The sequence below is a fragment of the Euleptes europaea genome, chromosome 15 (assembly GCF_029931775.1).
Source record: "Euleptes europaea isolate rEulEur1 chromosome 15, rEulEur1.hap1, whole genome shotgun sequence".
Classification (NCBI taxonomy): domain Eukaryota; kingdom Metazoa; phylum Chordata; class Lepidosauria; order Squamata; family Sphaerodactylidae; genus Euleptes; species Euleptes europaea.
In genome coordinates this window covers 12,163,127-12,181,522 of record NC_079326.1, presented here as the reverse complement: position 1 = coordinate 12,181,522, position 18,396 = coordinate 12,163,127, and the positions used below count along the sequence as shown (strand labels likewise).

At 44.2% G+C, this 18,396-nt stretch overlaps 1 protein-coding gene across 1 annotated transcript in view; it reads left to right on the top strand.

Annotated features, from left to right (window-relative positions):
* Positions 1-18,396, top strand: part of ADCY5 (adenylate cyclase 5) — a 288,285-nt gene that overhangs the window by 217,657 nt on the left and 52,232 nt on the right. Inside the window, exons 9-10 of the mRNA XM_056861373.1 lie at positions 12,242-12,264; positions 17,769-17,913. Coding sequence (XP_056717351.1) covers positions 12,242-12,264; positions 17,769-17,913 — 168 coding nt within the window. The remainder of the gene's footprint in view (positions 1-12,241; positions 12,265-17,768; positions 17,914-18,396) is intronic.

Here is an 18,396-nt window from a genome sequence, read left to right as displayed (position 1 = left end):
ACCCTGCCAAGGGGTTCCTTCTGCTGAATGAACTGTATAGGCATCTGGGAGATATAGTTAGAATGACCCTGATTTTTCTTGGTGTGTCTTTTTGTCAGGAAGATACACGTTTGCAGGAAGAGATTCACCCCCTGTGCCTACAGAGCTCCCAGGAGTGTGGATAGCTACAGGGTACCTATAGGGCAAACAGTTCTGGGTGCTGTGTTGCCTTTGTTGGTTTCCTCCTGTTCTGAGGGTGGATGAGGTCAGGGTGACATCAGGGAGTTGCGCCCGCATTGCCTTGTGTTGGTTGACTGTTTCCATATCTGGCTAGCATAGGGGTGCGTGATGGACAGGCCGCTCCCTAAGAGCCACCAGTGAGAGCTGACAGACTGTTGGGGAGTTAAGGGTGCAGTTGGGAGTAGGCAGTGAGAAAGTTGAGAGGGAAAAGAGGATGTCTGAGTGGAACTGTGAAGAAGAGCTGCCTAGAGCTAGCTGAAAACAGTCAATTTGCAACAAAGGATCCCGATTATGAGACTAGGTCCACAGTTCAAAAGTTTAGTGGAAACGAAACGTAACTTCTACCTTACTTTCTTCAGTGTTATGTTCATACCATAAATACAAGTTAACTTCTTATTTTGTTTAACACTGTGGGCTGTGTGTCTCAAGGAAAGAAACACACACAAGTTAATATCTTGGTCTATATATGTATTATAAAAAAGGTAAAGGTCCCCTGTGCAAGCACCAGGTCATTCCTGACCCATGGGGAGACGTCACATCCCGACGTTTTCTAGGCAGACTTTTTGTTTTGCGGGGTGGTTTGCCAGTGCCTTCCCCAGTCATCTTCCCTTTACCCCCAGCAAGCTGGGTACTCATTTCACCGACCTTGGAAGGATGGAAGGCAGAGTCAACCTTGAGCTGGCTACCTGAAACCGACTTCCGTCGGGATCGAACTCAGGTCGTGAGCAGAGCTTTTGACTGCAGTACTGCAGCTTACCACTCTGCGCCACGGGGCTCCATATATATGTATTATAGGATATGAATAAATGGTGGCAGTATGTAAATGGAGCAGTATTTGAGCCCCAACCCCAAAAACTCTGTGTGAGTGAGGACCTGTTAATAAACTGGGCTGGCCTACCCTGTCTGTGGTTACCTCTGTAAGTGAGAGAGAGGACCTGAGGTGTGAAATTGTCATAGCTCTCTAAATGTTTTGAGAGATGAGAAGGGCAGGAAATGAGATGTCCTGACCTAGTTGTAACCCTGAACCTGAGAGAGAGAGGATATAGAAGGTGGTAGGCACTCTGTGTGAATGGAGAAGGGGCATCACAGGATGGTGTTAGCTTACCACTCTGCTCACCGTCCCTGTAGACTCCAGTGCAGTTGGTGTGCCCTGAGCTCCTTGGAATTAGGTCTTTTTTTTTGGTGGCATTTCCTTTCTCTGCAAGAAAAGTGTAGGATAACAAATAGCTACACCAGCGTCAGCAATGCATCATTGTCCAGGGTTTAGGATGGAGCCATTAATTATCTGTAATAATTATGTTGCTTAAAACAAAATCTGAAAAGCAAAGATTTCTCCTGGAAGAAATTGAGTTGATACAAACATAATTGCTGTCCATAATTCTGTGTTCATGGTGATGCAGTTTAATCAAGTTTGAATCTCTTTAGTAACACAGCTTTGAAATGGATGTTGCTGATGGTTTTTTTTCTTCTTATTTTGGATGCGCTTCTGTCTAGCAGGCATAGCATAATGTCAGTCCAGGTGCAGCTTTTGTTAGTCTCTTTTGGTCATGCAGACTTGCAAGGCATGACGCAATCGAGAGCTTCTAATCAAGCTAGCATGTAATTATAATTAGATGTTGCTTTGAATTGCCGTTAGAAGGGTGCTTGCATCATCCGATTCATAGACAAAGGATAGTTGTGCCAAGCAGTATTACGCATCATGTTGTTAATTAGAGTTTGCTATGTCTAGCTGGTTGTTCAGAGGGAAAACATGATTATTTATTGAAATGTCACACTGAGATTTTTAAAAAATCACTTCTTGCAAGCTCAGAGAGGAGAAATCCTTGGAACATGTGAGGATGGTGTGTTAGTTTGTAAAGGAAAGGCATTTTACAGGAATGGGGAACTCTGCATCAGACTCAGCATCTGGTATACCTAACAAGATTTGAGACACACACCACATACATTTGATCTACATTGCCTGTATTGAGCAATGGGTATATGCTCCATGTTGTCATGCTGAAAAATGTGATAGTATAATGAAGGGCTGTCTGCCTCCTTCAGCTTACAGCACTCCAGATCTGGATACTGAGATAGTAATTTGGCCAGTTGAATACTGTGCGCACAAGCAGAGACAAGGTTTTGGATCCAAGCCATAGAAATGTTTTTTTGGTTGAAGGTGATATGAGAGATGCATCATGCTATGCACATATTTCTTGTCAAACAGATTTTGGAGGTTTTTGAATCACTCCAAAACCTGTTTAACCAGAGATGATTCTGGAATGAGTATGCCCATTATAGGTAACTATGCTTAGGTTTAATTCTCTCTAATTAGATCTTGGGGTGTGGGGAGATCACCTGTTTCCAGCCATTGTTTCCTTTTTTTATTAATAAGATTAATTTATAAGGTGTCTCACAATGTGGAATTAAAGCATTTCAAAACTGTAAACTTGTAAAAGATCTGTGGCTACAGACTGCCATGTCCTGCTTATGTCTATTAACTTCATCTTTGACTACTAAGGGTTTATGTCTTCTATTGAATTATTCTTAATTATCCTTCTAAAAATGTATACAGTGTCCTAACAGCCCATTCCTGAGGGGAAGGGCTGAGCCGATGGCTGGAGGCAGTGCGACTGTGCTGCCTCCAAAGGAGGATTCAGCACCCCCCCCCCGAAGCCAAAGTTCTGCCCATACCCTTGAGTCCCGTGGGACTGCTCCATAGGGTTTCACAGGGATACGGCACCTAAAGAGGTGACGTACATCGAGGTGAGGGCAATGGGGGCATTCCCAGCCTGAAAGAGCTCAGGAGGCTGCCTAAAGGTGGCTCCTCCCCTGGACCGCCCCAGGAACACCCCCTGGGAAGACGGCACATGGAAGTGCACCATCAGGATGCTGGTGGGAGGCTGAGCTGGTGTCCCAGGGCTGCGCTGCTATAGAAATGCGGGGAGGGCGACATCCATGCCAGTCTTGCTGGCGTAAGGGGCACAGGCACTGGCACAAGTAGCACAGGTGCTGGCACAGGCCCCTGCACTCCTCCTAAGGACTTTGAGCCCTCAAGGTCAGGGATGGGCTGCATATCAGGCCTGAGTAGTGTCCATAGTTATTAAGGTAATGCAAGTGCAGTCTTACAGGATGAATGTCCAAGACATTTTAATAGGCGTGAAAGACAAAACAAGCAGGCTGATGGAAGCCAAACATCCTTTGGAGTGGCACAGTTGCCACAAAAAAAGCTGGTTTGTGTGGCTGCATTTGTTTCTTCTTTTGCTAATTCCTACCAGCACACATTATTTTTGCTTACAAAAAAGCTCCCCAACAGATTTTGGTTCAAAAGTACTTCTCATATTGTGCGTGTGTAAAATGCCGTCAAGTCGCAGCCGACTTATGACAACCCCTTATGGGGTTTTCAAGGCAAGAGACTAACAGAGGTGGTTTTCCAGTGCCTTCCTCTGCACAGCAACCCTGGTATTTCTTGGTGGTCTCCCATCCAAATACTAACCCTGCTTAGCTTCCGAGATCTGACGAGATCGGGCTGTACCATGCTGCCTTCCCTCCCCTTCTTATATTAGGAATACCTGAACAATGCCCAGAAGTAAATGCTTTCTGAGCAAAGCGCACCTAGCAGTTCACACGACGGAAGCACTGTAATCGATAGCACAAACATAGTCTTACTGACAGTTAATGATAATTGATTCCGCTTGTAAAGAGCCTTAAATAATGACCATGCACAGCCTGCAAGGGTGTGAGCAAAATGTCTTGATTAGCAAATGTGAGCTGTTTGTGAATGCACTGAATATTACTCCAAAGCCACTGTCTCTAGTAACAATGCCTGCTCCTATTACTACTGCTGTCACGAGTACCATTATAGACACCCATTAACCCCAGAGACATTATTAAGGTCACCCTGCACATGAGAAAGAACCATGAGTTTCCCTGTTGCTTCTTCTGTGTTTTCCTTACGTTTAAAGCAGAGTTCATCATCATCATCATCATCATTCCTTTATTGGCATAAAAACACAATTCAAAACATTACAAAAGGAATGGAAAGGTTAAAAAGTACCCTTTATAATATGGTTAAAAGGTAGTTACATTGAGAAATACAGTTTGTTGATACTGCCATCTAGTTAGCTGTTTGGCAGGCTTTTAAAACAAACTTTAAAAACTGTGCCACCATCTCCAATATTTGGGGCGAACGATTGTTCAATAAATAGAGAACGTTAAAAGAATCTGAGACATTCAGTCTATTTACCAACAGGAGGGGGGAGGAGGAGGAAGAGGAGGAGAAGAAGAAGAAAAAGAAGAAGAAGAGTTAGTTTTTATATGCCGACTTTCTCTGCCACTTAAGGGAGAATCAAACTGGCTTACAATCCCCTTCCCTTCCCCTTCCCACAACAGACACCCTGTGAGGTAGGTGAGGCTGAGAGAGCTGTGACTAGCCCAAGGTCATCAAGCTGGCTTCGTGTGTAGGAGTGGGGAAACAAATCCAGTTCACCAGATTAGCCTCCGCCACTCATGTGGAGGAGTGGGGAATCAAACCCGGTTCTCCAGATCAGACTCCACTGCTCCAAACCACCGCTCTTAACCACGACACCACGCTGGCTCTCAGTTCATTATGAGATTCTGTGTAGAAACTACAATAAAATAACATGTGAGCAACTGTTTCTATACAATTATTGTCACATGGGCAGAGCCTGTCAGACAGAGGAGTTTTCCGAAATCTGCCTTCAAGTAGCGCAGATGGCAAAACATTAAATTTGGCCAGAGAGATAGCTATACGTTGAGATGGATCACACAAGTGAGATAAGTATGGAGAGGGCTGGTAAACATCAAAGGGTACCCCTAAATTTAATGGGGAGCAGGTTTTATTAGCAGCACTAGTTTGATCTTGAAGTCCTATATCTAATAGTCTGCGTTTTATCCTTTGGAAAGCTTCTTCCTCAGTAAGCATATTAAAGCAGAGTTGCTTTTACAACTTATTTGCAGGACAACAAACCAACCTAATTATCTTGCATGTAATCTCCAGCTTTGCCAAAAATAAAACTCTTAGATGGCCCATCCTGTTGTGCCTTCTGATTTCAGGGCCCTTTGGTCACTGATGGCCAATCTTCGTGGCCTGACTTCTGATTCCTCCTTTTTAGATGTGGCTTCATATCCTGGTTCCCAGTGCATTTTTTGTAAAACAATAAACAAATGCTAGTACTCCTATATAGGGTTGCAACATCTCCCCCCTCACCCTGTTCCCACCCCTTCTGCCAGTTTTCCTGCTCAGCCTGGTAACCCTGGAGGGAGGGAGCGAGGCTACCTCCCCATGCCTGGCCTCTTCCACCTGCCCAGCCTTGTTAGTGGTGTGGTTGGAGGAAGGGCAGGCAATGGCCAGATATTTCTCCACTGCTGACCTCCCCTATCCGGCCTCTTCCACTGTGAGCTTCTCCACCACCACTGCCACTCTCCACATTCACCCATCTTGTGTGTGTATGGGGGGGGGGTTGCAGTTCCTTCCATGCCTGGGGCCATGGCAGCTCATCCTGTCACTTGGCCTGCCATCACCCAGCGCGCCCCACACCCTAAAGCAGGGGTGGGGGACCTTTTTCCTGCCAAGAGCCATTTGCTCATTTATAAACTCATTCGGGGGCCATAACCAGGTGTAGATCTCCCGGCGCAGGGGTGGGGAGAGGCTAGGGTTGCCAAGTCTCCAGCCACCACCTGGAGGTTGGCAACCACAAGAGAGACAACACAGAGAAGGCCTGGAGGGCAGCCCCACTCCCCCCTCCCTCCCCCCCAGGCAGGAGGGCAGCCAGCGGTGGGCCCTGAGCAAACGAGGCGCCAGGGGGGCGCAGCCCACAGCCGATCCTCAGGGAAGGAAGGGAGGAAGGAAGGAAAACAGAAATGGAGGGGGAGAAAAGGACGGAAGGAGACAGACAAAGAAAGAGACGAGGGGGAGAAAGGAGAAAGTGACAGAAAAAGAGGAAGAGAGAAAAGCCTTTCCCCCCCCCACACACACACACCCGCACATGCCGGCCCCACGCAACCGGGCCCCAGGCTCTCCGCCTCTTCCAACACACACGGCAGCACATGTAGCCCAGCACGACCGGGCCCCAACCTCCACGCCCTCCCACCTGCCCAACCCAAGTCCACAAAAGGCCCTCCAAGCCTGATCGGCTCCTTCGCGCATGTTCCGCCGCTGGGAGCCACTGACCTCTCCCCGCCCCTCGCCGCTTGAGAGGCGGCAAGAGGGGCTTACAGTGTGCCACGGTGTTCCTGCATGCTGCAGCCTTGGGGCAGCCTTGGGGGAAGCGTCCCTCCCCCTCCCCCCTCCTCTCGTCAACCAACAGTTGATGAGAGGAAGTCCAAAGGGCGCCGTGGCCCCAGGAACACCCTTGGGGAGGGCCGCGCTGTGCTGCACCTCCGCGGCTGGGCCCTGGAGCTCCTGAAGGCCACTGAAAATGTCCTCGGGGGCCACATACAGCCCCCGGGCCGGACGTTCCCCATCCCTGCCCTCAAGGGAGGAAGAGAGCAGGCAGCTCCCATCCACTCAGCTCACAGGGTGGCAAGGCTTCTTTTCCCCACCCAGCTCAGTCGTAGTGGCTCAGAGCACTCCCATATTTGTGCACATCTGGGCCCATGTCCATTACCTTGAATTATTGTGCGCTCAAGCCTGTTCAACTGCCCCACCCTTGGCAGCTTGGGCCCCTGTGTGCCCACCTCAGAGGCTCTGTGCATGCCAGCTCCAGCCTACCTCCTCCTCTCTCTTTGTCTGGCTGAGTGGGGCAGGCTGGTGTATGAGTATCAGGACCTGGGAGAACCAAAAAAAGGTGCCAGTACTCAGTCCTGGTGAGTACCTTCACCAAAAACAGCTCTGCTTGTTCCTCATCTGTAGGTTGTCCTGCCTCTGCATCTCATGCCTGGCTGTCCACACTACAGAACCTGGCTTTGATCCCTAGCTACCAGCAATCAGGCCAAGTATAGACAGTTCACATTACATTGTTTTTGAAATGCTGAAATCACAAATAGGCTACATGTCCCATGTTTTGTTTGCACAACTTGTTTTGTAGAGAAGTTGATAGAATTTGAAGTTTTGCTCGAGTAAAGAAGTTACTGGAAGCCTTAGACAGACCCTTTTAGCTTCCATGAACCTAAAAGAAACAATTCAGATTTCTAGTTTTGTGCACAGCCATATGAGCTAGAAGCACAAAAACAGAGACCTATGCTGTGATGGTAATGTGGTTAAAGCAGCACAAATCTCTGTCTCCTCAGCATCCTTGTTTGTTATTGGAGCTTCAGCAGTTAAGGACAGTGCTTGTTTTCATGATCCGCGTTTCTAACATGTACAGCCTGCTGCTTTCTCCCCAGCATGCTCTTAATGCCCTATGATCAATAACAGCAGGGGTGATTGAGTCGCCGGATGATCAGTTTCCTCCTATGGAATTGCCTATGGGCTGTTCTGCAGTGTTATCTCTCAGGGCCAATTTATACAATGGTGTGGTTGGTTGTTTTGACATTGTGGATGTGTGGTGAAGTCACAGGAATTGTGGTGACCTGGATCTTGCACATTTTAACAAGTCCTGATTGTTGCTCACCACAGCCTGGTAATTTTTGAAGTGCAGGTTAAACTAGGAAGCGATGACTCACAATCTCAGCGCTGTTAGGAAGACATTTTAGAGTACTCACAAGGTGAATCACTGTAGCACTAACATAATATCCTTAGTTATTTGAGGAGCCCCAAATCCTGAATTCCATTTTAAGCAAACTGCAGAGATAACCTAAGGGTGTATTAATACTCCCTGAGAAACTGCGCTGGTATTTCTGGAACTCTATTTGCTTCTGTCGAGATGTATTACATTTTTTCAGCAGAGGAAGACTCACAAGTGTACTTTGATTTTCATTTTAGGAAAAATTTCAGAGGCATCTCTTTGGCTTTCCTGGGGAGAAATGCTGTTGTGTTATTAAACAAACAACAGAGACATGATATTCATCAGTTGCAAATGAGTCTCCTTCCCTGCAGCAATAGAGGCCAGCTCCCTTGATGCTGTTGGGTTGCCTGGAGTTTTGTTTCAGGAGGACAATTGAAGGGTTACTTTGTTTGCATCAATGAGCCAACTAGAAATTATCTGAGTGTGATTGACACTGGGGTGGTAGATGGGACGTGAGAGCGACCGGAGACTTCCAACACGTTAGGGAAGTCTCTTCTCCCTGCTGCATTCAGAGTTTGTTGCTTTTATAGTACATGTTCCCAGTCCAAACAAAACAGAGTAGACCCAGGACAAACTAATATTTACTAAGTCGCAAAGAACTGTATTTTTGGCATTTGTCTGTGAGATATACAGGAGAGTCTAGTTCCCATTCCTCTTTATTTTGGCTTCTTTTTATTAGATGCTGTTCTGTTTCTGAGTGTAATCACAGAGATATTTTTATAGTGAATATCTTTCAGCAGTCAGCAAGTGCAGTTTCCAAAGTAACTCAGAAATGCTTGGCCATTGTGAATCTACTAGTAGTCTCAGACCAGGGCCTGTTGCAAATTTTGGGGCCTGGGCAGAGAGTGGCCAGGGCCCCCCTCCTCTCCTATGCCTACCATCAGCCCCCCCCCCCACTCAGGCCTCCCTTCCCACCTGTTGACCCATCTTTCCTCCACACACCCCAAGAGTCCTCTCACTACCTGCACTCACAGATGCCTGCATCACACACATGCCCGTTCCCTGACGATGCTGGGCAGTGCGTACAGCTGAGAGCCTGGATGGCCAAGTGCTCGCATGCAAGTGGATGGGGGAAGGGTGGGCAGTGGGAGAGGTGCGTGGTCAGTGACCATGGACCCTGACAAAAGCCCTGGGCCCCCGCATCTGCTGCACCTCTGATATGCTGACACCGGCCCTGCCTTTAGGTATTCAAAGGCATCAGTGGCTCATTTTGTTACTTTCCGAGAACCCCAGGGTATCAATATGCAGTCCTAATGCTGCCTTTTGCTGGTTCTGGGTATCTCCAGAGTCTTGCAGGGTCTGAATGCTGCATGGAGAAGTACACAGATTTCTGCAGTTGTGTTGTAACCCCAAATATCTACAATGCAGCCTGAGTTTCCTTTGATAATGGCTTCTGAGAATTCCCCACCAACAACAACTGTAGGCAGTAACTACCTTAGCTCAGCACTTGTCCTTCCACTTCTACCTTGTCCACAGCAGCATAGAGGTATCAGAGAAGCAAGTCAGGAAGAGCTACCATCTGTGTAATGTTCCTAAATCTGTAGGAAAGGGTAGGAGGGGTTCTGCGTAGGCTGCAGTTCTTTTCTGCAGCATTGCAGTATGGCTGCAAAGATATTCTTGAAAGTACGTGGGCAATGCCTATAGAAAGCTCTGAAGCAGAGAAATGATTTCCAGTGATTGAGGTTGAGACTAGGGTTCCCTGCATAGCCCAAGGTCTCCCTGTGAGTAGTAAATGCAGAATAAGTTATGCAAAACAACAACAATTCTGCAAATTTATTCAGCTTGCAGACTGCAGAACTGTACTCTTGCTGACCCAGTGCTTAACTAGGGAGTGACTGGAGCAGGCTACATAGTACATGAAACTCCTCCCCATGATAACCAGGCCTCTGGCATGCAATTAAAGACACAGACAACTTGCCGGGATGAAAATGACCACAACTTTTATTGGTTACAGCGTAAGGGCATTGGTGTAGCATAGGGGCTAGATCCAGGGCATTGGTCGGTCCGCCTGCCGACCAATGATGTACCTCCTTATCTCAGCTCGTCTGCTGGAGAGTAGCCTGGGAGGACCTCCTACTCCCAAGTCCACCTGCTGGGAGTAGCCTGGGATGACAGTATGCCCCACTAGGATGGGAGCCTGCTGTGTTCTTCCCCTGCCACTCAGCGGGAGGCCACCCTGACACCTCCCGACTGGGCATGTCCCATTCCAGGCCTCCCTCGAAATGGGAGTAGGGTTCCCTGCATAGCCGATGGTATCCCTGTGACTAGTAAATGCAGAATAAGTTATGCAAAACAACAACAATTATGCAAATTCATTCAGCTTGCAGGCTGCAGAACTGTACTGTTCTTGGCACAGAATGTTGATTGCTGGACTCAAAATTTTGTTTTTGTTTTGTAGTGCAGAGTTTACACAGCCATGATTTGTAGGCAATTTTACAACAGCAAGCATAATGCCAGCTACGTGAGAGACATTATCAATAACATTCAGATCAGGAAGGAATTGACGGTAGAAATCAGATGTCCAAAGCTGTTCATAGCTTGGCTCATTTCTTTGTTGAGTTCTTGTATTTTCAGCAAAACCAGGCAAGGATCAATAAAAGTAAAAATGAAATGATGGTTGGATCAAGCACCTCCACAAACAGAGCACGTTTGCGGAGGAGAGTTTTACCAGATCCCCTTTCCTGCAGCTCCCCCCCCCCCAACAAATGCTGCTGTTGACCAAGGGGGTGAGGGGGTAGTCCTCCAGCACAACAGTGCTAGTGTGAAGGAGAGCAGTTTCTCCTACCTTCTTGCAGTAGCCCTCCATGCTGCATGGAGTAGCCCTCCATGCTGGAGTGTCTGCCCAACCCTCAGCAGTGATATATCAAGGGGAAGCAAGGAGAGCATTGACTCCAACCCCATATCGAAAGTTACATGCTTAAAAATCTGTGTGTTTTTGCCAGAAGTCCAAATGACTGCAAATCTAGCACACAGTTACGTGTCTAAGCCCCTTAGTAGTAATTGGTCATAAGTGTGCTCAGCTGCGCTGGACTGCGGCCAATGGCTGTCTTCATTAGGAGAACTGGCTAGCAGAGCTGCATGGTGTTCTATGGAACTGGGGGGAGGGAATCTTTCTTTGAAGTGTCTTAGTCAACTCAGTGCTTGTAGTCTGTCATGATGCAATGGTGAGTCACATTCAGAAGAAAGCTTCAGTTTTTATTTTAGCTGTCTCGCCCACACATACATAATACCATGTAAATTGCAAATTTAAACAGCAAGATTGAAATGAAGAGCCAGAATTCTGTTATGAGTTGTTAACATTGAAGTCCTTTGTTTCAATCGATTTGAATGTAGCTTGTAATGTGTCTTAAGCTTAAATTAGAAGACCAGCTTTCGTATTTGTCTTCAACAGATCTGAACAAATCAGTTTCCTCTGACATTTCTGTGTAAGGGTTTTATAGATATTTTGTTCTTTCCCATAATACTTTGATGGCTAAATAGCCTTTGCCACACATATTAAATCCCTGACTTTTCCAGGACAAATTCCCTCTTGAGAAAAGATTTTGAAGCACTTCATAATTCACTGAACATTATTCGAAGGCAGGTGATTTGTATGTCTTTAGTCTCATTTATGTTCCAAAGACTCTCCAAAGAGAGTAGCTTTTTAAAAGATTCATCAGAACATGAAACACTTCCATTGACTATTGCAGAACTGAGTCCCTCTGAGACTTTATTCACACATAACCATAAATGTTATGGGAGCCTCTCACATGCTTCTGTAGTATTCATGAACATGTTCTGGGCCTCTTTTATTGCTCCTTCCTACCTGATTATCACCCTCTCTTCCAGCCCTGATAGGTTCTAGGCTGTGCACTATGAAGAATTCCATTACTTTGCATGTTCTGACGTACTTAGCATACAGTTACATGTCATATGAATGCATACATACTCCTGCTCCAATACTCACCTGTTGTAATGCACGGCACAAAATTGGATGGGTAACAAGTGATCAGATTTTTGCAGTACAATCACCCCAATTCATGTATCACTCAGTCTCCATATTTTTACACAATTAGTTTGGATAGCAAAAATGGATCACTGGTGTTTCCATGAATGAGGCTCAGACGGACACAAATCCTGTATGATTAATTATATCTGTCAAGGAAACTCAAGAGAGTAGCTTTGTTCCCTTTATGTTGAACTTTCTTTATCTACTCTAAGAAGCAGGTTTGCACATTAATCAATCAATGCTGAACATTGCATTCTCTTGGAAAGACTCTAGCTAGTAAGGTGTTAGCGAATGCTGCTGTATTAAGTGTAATGCTGCAAAATTCTGCACTGTACTCAAGTCTAATTAGTATTTTTTTTCCTTTCAGGGTTTTGAAGATCCAAAAGACAAGTAAGGGAAAAAACTTTATTTGTTTTTAATGCAATGTGAAGTTTAACTATCTGAAAAAATATAGTATTGCATTCTAATTTTTATTCTTCTAAATTCACATTTACCCATTAAATGTTTATTAGGTTTCAGAACATACTACAAACATAAAAGTCCATAGGACAAACACACGTGCCCTTAGATCCAATTTAATTTTTCATTATATTTTCATTTCATTTCCCTTCTGTCAAGGAGCTTTGGGTGGTACGCTTGGTCCTCCCCCTCCCCCGGTGCCTTATGGACAATCCTAAGAATCAAATCACTTTAAGGAAAAGACAGCAGAAACAACATGGTTTCCATGGGGTTGTAGAATCCCTCAGGCAGTGTTTCCTCTCTGTTCCCTGGTCAGCACCTGATTTCTATGGCCACTGCCCACCATATGTCCCTTCGATCAGCCTCTGTACCAGAGAACTGGAGAATGGCCAATGTAGCACCCATTTATAAAAAAGGTTCCGAGGGGACCCAGGAAATTACAGGCCAGTTAGCCAGTCTGTTCCGGGTAAATTAGTGAAAAGCATTATTAAAGATAGAATTGTCAAGCATATAGAAGGGCAAGGTCTGCTGGGCAAAACCAACATGGCTTCTGTAAGGATAGGTCCTGTCTCACTAACCTATTAGAGTTTTTTTAAAGCGTCAATAAGCACGTGGACAGGAATGAGCCTGTGAATATTGTGTATTTGGATTTCCAACAAGCTTTTGACAAAGCTTTTTTGTTTGTTTTTTTACAAAAAGCTTTTGACAAAGTCCCCCACCAAAGACTGCTAAGCAAACTTCATAGTCACGGGATAAGAGGACAAGTCCTCTTATGGATTGAGAGCTGGCTGAAAAATAGGAAGCAGAGAGTAGGAATCAATGGTCAGTTCTCCCAATGGCGGGATGCGAGCAGTGGGGTGCCAGGGATCTGTGTTGGGACCGGTGCTTTTCAACCTGTTCTTCAATGACCTGGAGTTGGGGTTAAACAGTAAAGTAGCCAAGTTTGCATATGACACCAAATTATTTAGGGTGGTTAAAACAAAATCGGACTGTGAAGAGCTCCAGAAGGATCTCTGCATACTGGAAGAATGGACATTAAAATGGCAAATGAGATTCAATGTGAGCAAGTGTAAAGTGATGCATATTGGGACAAAAAAATCCCAACTTCACATATACACTGATGGGATCTGTGCTGGCAGCGACAGACCAAGAAAGGGATCTTGGGGTGGTAGTGGATAGTTCAATGAAGATGTCAACCCAGTGTGCGTCTGCTGTAAAAAAGGCAAATTCCATGCTGGCCATAATTAAACGAGGACTTAGAGAATAAAACTGCTGATATCATACTTACCTTGTACAAATCTATGGTGAGACCACACTTGGAATACTGTGTACAGTTCTGGTCACCCCACCTAAAAAAGGATATTACAGAGCTTGAGAAGGTGGAGAAAAGAGAAACCAAAATGATTAGGAGACTAGAGCACCTGTCCTATGGGGAGCGGTTAAGATCTTAGGGCTGTTTAGCTTGGAAAGAAGGCGGCTGAGGGGAGACTTGATAGAGGTCTATAAAATTATGCATGGTTAGGAGAGAGTGGACAGGGAGTTTTTCTCCCTCTCCCATAATACTAGAACACGGGGTCATCTGCTAAAGCTGGAGAGGGAGAGATTCAAAACAGATAAAAGGAAGTATTTTTTCATACAACGCATAGTTAAATTGTGGAACTCCCTGCCCCAGGATGTGGTGATGGCTGCCAGCTTGGAGGGTTTTAAGAGGGGAGTGGACATATTAATGGAGGAGAGGGGTATTCATGGCTGTTAGTTAGAATGGATATTAGTCATGCTGCATACCTATTCTCTCTAGTATTAGAGGAGCATGCCTATTATTTTGAGTGCGGTGGAACCCAGGCAGGATGGTGCTGCTGCACTCGCCTTGTTTGTGGGCTTCCTAGAGGCACCTGGTTGGCCACTGTGTGAAAAGACTGCTGGACTTGATGGGCCTTGGTCTGATCCAGCAGGGCCTTTCTTATGTTCTTATGTTCACCAGGCAGCTGCTTCTCTGAAGCAAAGGAAACAAACAGCCAAAACTTACTCAGCCTTCAATCAAGGAGAATTTTCTTTTGCTGGCTTTGGTGATTGATAGGCAGCAGCCCTGTCTGAAGACCTCTGAATGGTCTACATTTAAAAAAAAGATAGTTGAAGTGGGGGGAGGATTATTATTTTGTGTTACAAAAATGAAGAAAACCAAATGGGCCAGTACCTGGAAACGCAAAAGAAGGAGAGGGGAAGTAGAGCAAGATGTCAACAGAGAGAAATGTTGGTGACTTTAGTAGAACTGCAATAGAGAAAATATCTCTTGTATGTAGGCTTTCATAGGTCATACTAGAGATGTTGAAAAATTCATGACATTTAAAAAATGTGAACTGAAACCATGTCGCATGGTCCCAGTTTGGATCAAGGCTACACAGGGGTGAAGATAGGTGGTTGTTCCCCACCCAGTGATTTTGCCAGTTAATACCCTACACCCCCTTATTTTTCCCGCACAGTGAAAAATATGAGATACTTAACTTTTTTTTGTTCAAGAGCTGATAACAGCACAGGGGAGAAGGTCAATATTAACTTGCAAAAGAGCGGTAAGCTGCAGTACTGCAGTCAAAACCTTTGCTCACGACCTGAGTTCGATCCTGACGGAAGTCGGTTTCAGGTAGCCGGCTCAAGGTTGACTCAGCCTTCCATCCTTCCGAGGTCAGTAAAACGAGTACCCAGCTTGCTGGGGGTAAAGGGAAGATGACTGGGGAAGGCACTGGCAAACCACCCCGTAAACATAGTTTGCCTAGTAAACGTCGGGATGTAACGTCACCCCAGGGGTCAGTAATGACCTGGTGCTTGCACTGGGGACTACCTTTACCTTTTTAAACACAGAATAAACAGCTCCCTCACCAAATGAAGATTTTCAGGGTTCTTTGGCTGGGGGCATGACAATTAAACTGATATATGCATGTTTGTAATGTAGGTAGGCCCAGAGGCTGACAACTAAGGAGAGATATGCTAGCACGCTTTTCTTCTTAATCAAGATCAGATATTAGTTTGCCTGTATAAGGAACAGTAGAGATGGGTTACAAAAAAAGAATGTATTTTACATTCTATTTCAAGATTATATGGGAGAAACAATAAATATGAAGCATGGATTAATAGTAGAGCCAGTGCAAGCTCACCTAAAATTAAAATCAGGATGCTTCAAAATGCCCACTGCAAACCATTTTCAAAATGTGAATTCATAATTCATGTATTTTATTTCCAACTTGTTTCTTCCAAGAAACGTGTGTGGTAAAATGTTCCCTACTTCTGTAATTCGTAATTTTATCGTGCTTTTATAAGACTAAAAGCTAAATTACTGTAGGAACAGCCATAATAAGAAGTTTAATTAGGAAATATTTTCTAGGAAATAGGCCCTCATTTCACTAATTTATACAACTGCCATTTTAAAAGAACAATTGTCTCTAAAGGTCTTAGTCTACTTAGAATAGTTTATCAGTTTATACTGCCATAAATTACAAATAATCATTAGTGTTTGAAGGTGATTGCCTTTTCAGGTAAGGATCTTTCTTTTGAAATGAATTTTTCTTGTTGATTTTATTTAAAAAAATAGTTTCCCTTTCATGTTCCTTGTCTAAAAACAATATACACACACTCCAAACTCCATACTTCCTCAGCAAATAGCAGTACCTGGTACTCTATTACTTCTGTGTAAATGTATTTCATAATAAATACCTCAGGTGTAATGTCTGGGTTGCTGCTGAGTGTAACCAGTGTACCCTAGCTAGATTTGTAATGGCATCTCAGGAATTTCAGAGACTACTTACATAAGAGGTAAGTGGGATGGGAAGAGAGAACATCAAATTGATCACCAGTGTTGTTTACTAATTAAGAATATTTGTTAAACTAGCATTTTTACTGCACAGATGCCAGAGAAGACGAAGTGAATTTTATTTAGTTGTGGGAATCTGAGATGAATAATTCAAGATCTAGGCTTTGCAGTTGTTTCCTGCCATTTATTAAAACATCGCTTGGTTTGTGTTAAATCAGAACCTCCGCAAGATGGACGTAAAATGTCCTTGGAGGCTCCATAAAGGATATGAGGTTGAATGTTTTAGATTTTGTTGCACAGGAGGTAGAGACTTTGATTCTACACCAGTAAGTCTATGTAGAATATAAAACACCTATATTTTATTGCTGTATTTTCTTCCTAAAGGTTGCTTGCAAATACAGGAAGTTTTTAAAGCCCGATATCATGTTATAGTGTTTAGATGGAATTGTTGGTTTTTGAATTTAAAACAAAAATTCTGAAACCAGATCTATTGTTAATGGTTGACATCATTAAGAAGTCACCATGAGATTATTCTACTATTTCAGTTATGTATGGTGATGATTACTGGAATTTTTTTTGCCTTGGGTCTGGTAAACTATAGTGGTCTAATACATTTGATTTTCTTATTTGCCTCTGTTCCAAGCCATAGTACATAGACTCTTTATCCTGTCTGAAAGATCAGGAGTACAGTCTTCTGAGAAAAACCATGACATGGGCACTGTTCATTGACATTAGATACTATAGCGAAATTGGATTATTGAGCTTGAGGTCATAGAAACTTGGGTCTATTGCAGCTGAGCTCTAATATGGGTTCTTTTGTTCCACTGGATAAAATTACAAGTCACGGGGACTTGGTCTTTGTTTATTATCTGATGGGCACATGTACTATTGACTTAATTTAAAGTTATGAACGAGTAGTATGTCTGATATGATTCGGTAGCATCTATAGGAAAGTTTCTTTTGTCAAACAAGCTGGCAACAGAACAAGCCAGTATACATTTTCTATCATTTGTAGTTTACTGCACAAAAGTAGACTGCATTGATAGCCAAATGGCTTTCTATTTATCATACATTTACTAATGACAAATACTGTGAAAGGTGGAAATCTACTATACTGCATAAAGGGAAGGAGCTGTAACTCAGTGTCAGAGCATCTGCTTTTCATGCGGAAGGTCACAAGTTCAATCCCTAGCATCTCCACTTTAAAAAAAAGCTCTGGTAGTAGGTGGTATGAAAGAACTCTGAAGCCCTGGAGATCCTCTGCCAGTCATTGTAGATAATGCTGACCTTGGTATACCAAAGGTTTGCCTCAGTATAAGGAAGCTTCATGCGTGTGTTCATACCTAAATGGCCCTTTGCTCTGTCATTAGTGTCTGTGTTAAATAAAAGATTATAGAGAACTGATAACACTTGGAAAAAGAATTCTAAATCTATTGCTTCAGAAAAATTGAATGGTTCCGATTGTCAGACTAGAAGGTAATAGCATTTTCCCTTATGATTGTCAATATAAACCAGGCCACACTTGCAATACCAAAAGTGATAGATTATCTTTCAGTGGAAAGTCAGAGAAAATTCTTTTCGCTTTAGTACTCTATCCATCCTGACCAGTCTCTGTTTTACAATATTGTCCTAGGAATATCCAGGAAAACATGAATCCAGAAGATGAGGTGGATGAGTTTTTAGGTCGTGCAATTGACGCCAGAAGTATAGACCGATTACGTTCTGAACATGTTCGCAAATTCCTCTTAACATTCAGGGAGCTTGACTTGGAGAAGAAGGTAATTTTCCTCAAGAAGTGTAACTGTGAAGAAGATCAGTTAGTTAGTTACTAAGAGCCACTTAGTAACCATACACAATGGCAGCAAAAAAAGATGGACTATAAAATAAATAAATAAAATTCAAGGGTTGGGTGGATTCTACAATGGTATGAGTGGAAGGAGCTCATGGGATCCTTCTGCCTTTCCACAGCAGCCCCTTTGCCCCCCAAAATATTCTGCTGACAAAATGCACTGCGGCACACGGGGTGCGGGGAGATGCTGCTTGGAGAAAGATAAGATGGGAAAGACAGTCTCCGCAAGCTCTATCTATTTGCTCTATTGTAGAATCTAAACCTGTGTCTTTAAAAGAGTCAGCCCCAATTGTGTGTGTACTGAGGGGGACTATTTAAAGCTCACAAGAGCTACTTGGTGCTACGCTCAGAAACCCTAAACTCTTGGGATCTAAGAAGCTAAAGGGTAGGCAGACTCCATCTTGAATCAAAT